This window comes from Monodelphis domestica, chromosome 4, assembly GCF_027887165.1.
Source record: "Monodelphis domestica isolate mMonDom1 chromosome 4, mMonDom1.pri, whole genome shotgun sequence".
NCBI lineage: Eukaryota > Metazoa > Chordata > Mammalia > Didelphimorphia > Didelphidae > Monodelphis > Monodelphis domestica.
In genome coordinates this window covers 238,947,741-238,953,031 of record NC_077230.1, presented here as the reverse complement: position 1 = coordinate 238,953,031, position 5,291 = coordinate 238,947,741, and the positions used below count along the sequence as shown (strand labels likewise).

At 41.8% G+C, this 5,291-nt stretch overlaps 1 protein-coding gene across 1 annotated transcript; it reads left to right on the top strand.

Annotated features, from left to right (window-relative positions):
* Positions 1-2,107: 2,107 nt before the first annotated feature.
* On the top strand, positions 2,108-4,744 carry CLDN25 (claudin 25). Its single transcript, XM_007494778.3, has one exon. The coding sequence runs from the start codon at positions 2,301-2,303 to the stop codon at positions 2,988-2,990; it is 690 nt and encodes a 229-aa protein (XP_007494840.1). The 5' UTR covers positions 2,108-2,300; the 3' UTR covers positions 2,991-4,744.
* The last annotated feature ends 547 nt before the right edge of the window (positions 4,745-5,291 follow it).

The following is a 5,291-nucleotide window of genomic DNA, read 5'->3' as shown; positions in this document are numbered from 1 at the left end:
GAAATTACAATAGACACCTGCACAGGTAATGAGCAAAGAGCAAAGGAAACAGAGGGGAAGGGATCAGCAAAGGAAAAATCAGAAATCCCAGCGAATTGAATACAGGCTTTGGAAGAACTCCAAATGCAATTCAAAACACAATTAAGAGAGGCTGAAGACAATTGGGAAAAGAACTTAAAAACTAAGATAAGTCATCTGGAAGCAGAGGCACTTGAACTAAAACAAGAAAATAGTGTCTTGAAAGCCAAAATCAACCAGCTGGAAAATGAGGCAAAGGAGATGAAATATGAGGCAAAACAGATGAAAGATGAGGTGAAGAAGATGAAAGATGACCTCCAAAGAAAATCAGACCAAAAGGAAAAGGACGACTAAAAAACTAAGGATGAAATCCAGTCTTTAAGAACCAGAATACAACAACTAGAATCAAGTGACCTCACAAGGCAGCAGGACACTATAAAACAAAGGGGCTCAGCTAAGATGCCCAAACCTGAAATCAGCTCCAGGGAAAAACTCACCACCTAACACTCCAAGATGTCAGAATGCTTAGCATGCTGCCAGCCAGAGTCGTCTCTCCAGGGAAAGAGAAAGAGGCAGGAAGTGACGTGCCTTATATGGCTGTTTTTAATCATTTTTCTGCATCTCATCTGTACCAATGAGGGCTTAGCTTGGCTTAGGACAGCCCAGAGGTCTGTCCTTTTTTGCACGTCTGTTGAAGGCCATCTCCTCAGATAATGAAATCTTGAGTTTGATGCAGACCTTTCAAAATCTTGTTAAATTGAGTAGGGTGGAAAATGTAGAGTTTCCAGGACCTGATTCTGTTATTCCAAGTATCTCCATTGTTATTGATCAGGAAATATCTAAATCAGATCTTCTAAAGAATGGTCTGATTAGGGTGGAATAGTTTTAAAATTCACACAAGGGCTAGGCAATCAGGGTTAAGTGAGTTGTCCAGGGTCACACAGCTAAGAGGCATCTGAAGTCACATTTGAATCCAGGACCTTCTGTCTCCATGACTGGTTTTCTATCTACTGAGACACCTAGCTGTCCTCAGTGAATCTTTAAAGTTCATACAAGATCTAAATCTTTATGATCATAGATATTAGTACCATCAATATAACAATTAATCTACTTTTGTCTTTAATTCTTCCCTTTCCCTAATTAAGCCAATGCATTTGTCTTTATCTTCTTGTACATCACAGTTTATAGAGGGAAAAAACTGAGGGAAGATCAATGTATGAGCTAGAAGAATACTACCTTACATGCTATCCATACTCATGTGACAGTGGAATAGCATTTACAAAACACTATGTGCCAGGGACTGTGCTAAGTTCTGAGGACACAAAGAAATGGGAGGGAGGGAGGGAACAGACCCTCTTCTCAAGGATTTCAAAAGAGTAATAAATTCAGGAATCAACTATGACTTCAGAGGACTGATAGTGAAGTATGTGTCCCCTCTCAGCAGAGAGGTGGTGAATTATAGGTTCAGAATGAGGCATTTATTTTCAACAGACAATGTGTTGATTTATTTTACTAGACTGTACTTTGATACATGGTACAATTTTCTTTGGTGGTGGGGTGGAGATGTTGGAAAGAGATAGTCATACTTTTTTTTAAGTATCTATAAAACCCATCAGGTCAAACTAACTTTTTTTTCAGCATCAAATTACAGATTTTTACTTATACTTGTTTCAGAGATGTTTCAGAGGTTTCAGATATACCTTTGCTGGATTACTGATGGGAAGGTACAGGGGTCAGAGGAATTTCTCCTACCTCAGTGACTGCTTCTTTGCCCAAGCAGCAGCAGCAAATAGAAACAGAAATAGGAAGTGATAGAATGGGGCAGGAGGGGGTACTTCACCACCCTCAAATAGATACCCCAAAAAGTGACAAGAGTTTAGGTGGGGAGAATTTAGTTGTGGGTATATTGGGGATTTTAAAAAATGATTTATATAGGGAGGAAGGAGGTTTTAGCCTTTAAAAGTTTAATGCATGCACAGTGCTATCTATCCCTTGCCATTTGGCTTCTTTCCGTTTTGTGGGATTCCCTCCCTTCTCATACCCCAACCTGTTCCCATAACCTTGGGCACGCCTATTAGCCCCAAAGCTGCCAGGCTTATGCCACCTGCCTCTGCTGTTTCCTGGAAGGCTGAGTCCAGGCAGTTCCCCAAGTGTTAATGAGCACAGCTTCTTTCTGCTCTGGCCCCTGGGGAGCCCTGCCCTGCTGGCCAGCACAGAGAAATCCCAAAGATCAATACCCTCTCCTCCCTCCTTCCCTCCCTCCCTTCTGGGGGTGAGTGACCATGGCCTGGAATTTTAATGGAAAAATACAGCTAGGGGCACTGCTTCTCTCTCTCCTTGGATGGATCTGCTCCTGTGTCACTACAGCTGTTCCCCTGTGGAAGAATCTCAACTTGGAATTGAACGAAATGGAGAACTGGAGCATGGGACTCTGGGAGGTCTGTATTATCCAGGAGGAAGGGGCCATAGTATGCAAGACCTTTGAATCCTTCTTAGCTCTGCCCCAGGAGTTCCGAGCATCCAGGATACTCATGGTGGCCTCCAATGGGCTGGGGTTCCTAGGTCTTCTCCTCTCCAGCCTTGGTTCTGATTGTTTCCAGCTCCAGGGAGTCAGCTGGAGACTGAAGAAGTGGCTAAGATTCTTCGCTGGGGTGCTAGCAGAGGTGGCGGCAGCCTCAACTCTTTTCCCTGTTTCTTGGGTAGCCTACAGCACAGTCCAGGATTTCTGGGACGAACACATCCCTGAAATTGTGCCTCGGTGGGAGTTTGGAGAAGCCCTCTTTCTGGGCTGGGTTGCTGGAGTTTTTCTAGTAGTTGGTGGACTGCTCTTGATCTGCTCAGCCTGGATGGCAAAGGATGAACCACTTTCACCTCCTAATGCCTGTCCATTAGCCCTTCCAACGGGGAGTCCAGCTGAGATTCCAGAGAGGTTCTGCCACCCACCTTCAAGACACAGAGACCTGGTAATTTAGGGCTGGATCTTATTAGAAAACCTGCTAGCATAAAGAATGCAAGAATTAAAACTCTTTTTTTTTTTTTATCCCTGCCTCTCCATTACTCCTTACTGGTTTGACCTTGATTCTGGTGGTGGTGGGAATAGTAATGGTGGTGATGATGGGAGTGTTCATGTGCTTCTCTCATTTACTAAGGATTAACTCTTTTGGATTCTGTAGAAAACAAAACTAAAGCAGATACTTCAGACAATCTGGAAGTTATATATTGCCCCAATAACTCGATGAGCTTGAAGAAAAACTGCCCTAACTCTTAAAGTTGTAAGTGAGACAGCATGGTACAGCGGGAAAATGCTGGGTTTGCATTCAGATTTGTTCCAAGACCTGAGTCAAATCTCAGCTCTCTCATTTTTTACCTGTTACCTTGGATAAGTCAACTTGTCTGGGCCTCAGCTCTCTCTTGTAAAATGAAGGTGTTGAACTAGATGAGCTCTAAGGTTCCTTCTAGCTTTAAATTGGTGATTCTTTGCTCTTGACCTAAAACATGGACAATTTGAAGTGGTGACCCAAGTATGACTTTGCTGCTTCAACATTTAAGAAGAAAAATCTTATGTTACATTTTGAGACCACTTCTGGTATGAAAAAACCAGCTGAGACTATCTTCAACAGAACTATGTCCAACCTTGCCAGCAAGGCCTTGGGACCTCCTAAATGATGTCAGTGGTTTCCCAACAAGGTCTGTTTTAAGCCGACGGCCACAGTGTGGACATGGGGGAGATGTTTAATGGAGGGAACCATCTGCTCCTTAGAAACATAACTTGGTGATCATCTCAAAACCTGTGGGCTATAGCTTATTAGAGAATACATTTTTCCCCACTAAAAAAACAGTGCCCCATGTCTATGAAAAAACCCTTAATCCTAAAAGGAAATGTTCTCTACAGGGGGGACTCCAGCACCCTCTCTCTTGGGTTATAGCAGGACATGCCCCTACTACTAATTTCTCCACATCCTCAATGGGGTATATTCAGAGGGCTGCAGAGACTTGCTGCATTCCTCCCCATCGGGAACTGTGAGCTCTAGAAAGCTGATAAAATCAAAGTCTGAAATCACTCTTTACCCAGCAATGGCCCCTTAACAGATCTCTAGGATTAGAGAAATGCAGCAGGATGGATTACATATAGAAAAAAAAACAACTAAGGGAAAATAAGCACTGAGAAAAACAGCAGCAAAAGACAACCTTTGGAAAAAAACCTAATTAGTGTTGGGTCCTAAATAAGGTCTTTGTTGCCTGGTGGTTCACCTGTTCCTGCTGTGGGCCTTTCAGTCCTCATCCTAATCCCATGTTTGCAGCATCACCACTACCCTGCCTCCCTAACCCCCAGCAGCTGAGATTTGTTCTATCACAAACATGAGATCACAGCTTAATCTTAGTAAAGAGAAGTGAATACCAAAGACTTGTTAAGCAAACATTCTGTTTTCCTTATGTTATGCATCACAGGGTACACAAGGGAGAGAAAACAGAGCAAGCATTTCCAAAATTGCATCCCTTCTCCAAAAATGATAAAACTTTTCTACACCCAGGTGCTGCATGACTTCAAAGCAAAGAGATTTAGAAGTTCAGATGCAATTGATGTTTTTACCCACCTGCAGTTGAAAAGATATGATAAGGAAATGATAAGGAAGTAGCTCCTTGGGTCTTTAAAATCAAATCTGTGTTTACTCTTGTGGATCTAGGACAAATACTTTGTGATTAAAGTTTCTTTTTTGTGAAGGGACTATTGTCTTTTTGTGTGTGTAAAAATGGGAGAAATAGGCCCATAGCCATATCATTTTAAGGGAAAGGGAACAAAATCCATATATATTTCAACTCAACAAAAATTTTTTGAGTGACAACTATGTGTCAGGCATCATGCTAGGTGCTAGAAGAAAATTATATTTGTCAAGAGGTCTGAGGGAGTTCATCTAAGAAATACAGAACAAAAACAATTATAGAAGCATCAGCCACTGGTACTGGAAAAATTGCTTGTCCTAGATCCCGAGTTCACATTCCTGCTTGGGCAACAATTAATCTATGTGAGCCTGGACAACTCACTTAACCTTTCTGGGTCCTGAATTTTCTTTAACTGTAAAATGAGGGAATTGGATTAGATGTCTCTTGTAGCTCTAATGCTATGATCTTATGACTTGCTAAGATCCTTTCTAACTATATATTGATAACTATCCTAAATTAGAATTTAAAGGAAACTTTGAAATATCTGATTAATAGGATAGAATTAAGAGGAAGGAAGGATGGAAGGAGTTCTGTGATGTGAACTGTGACTA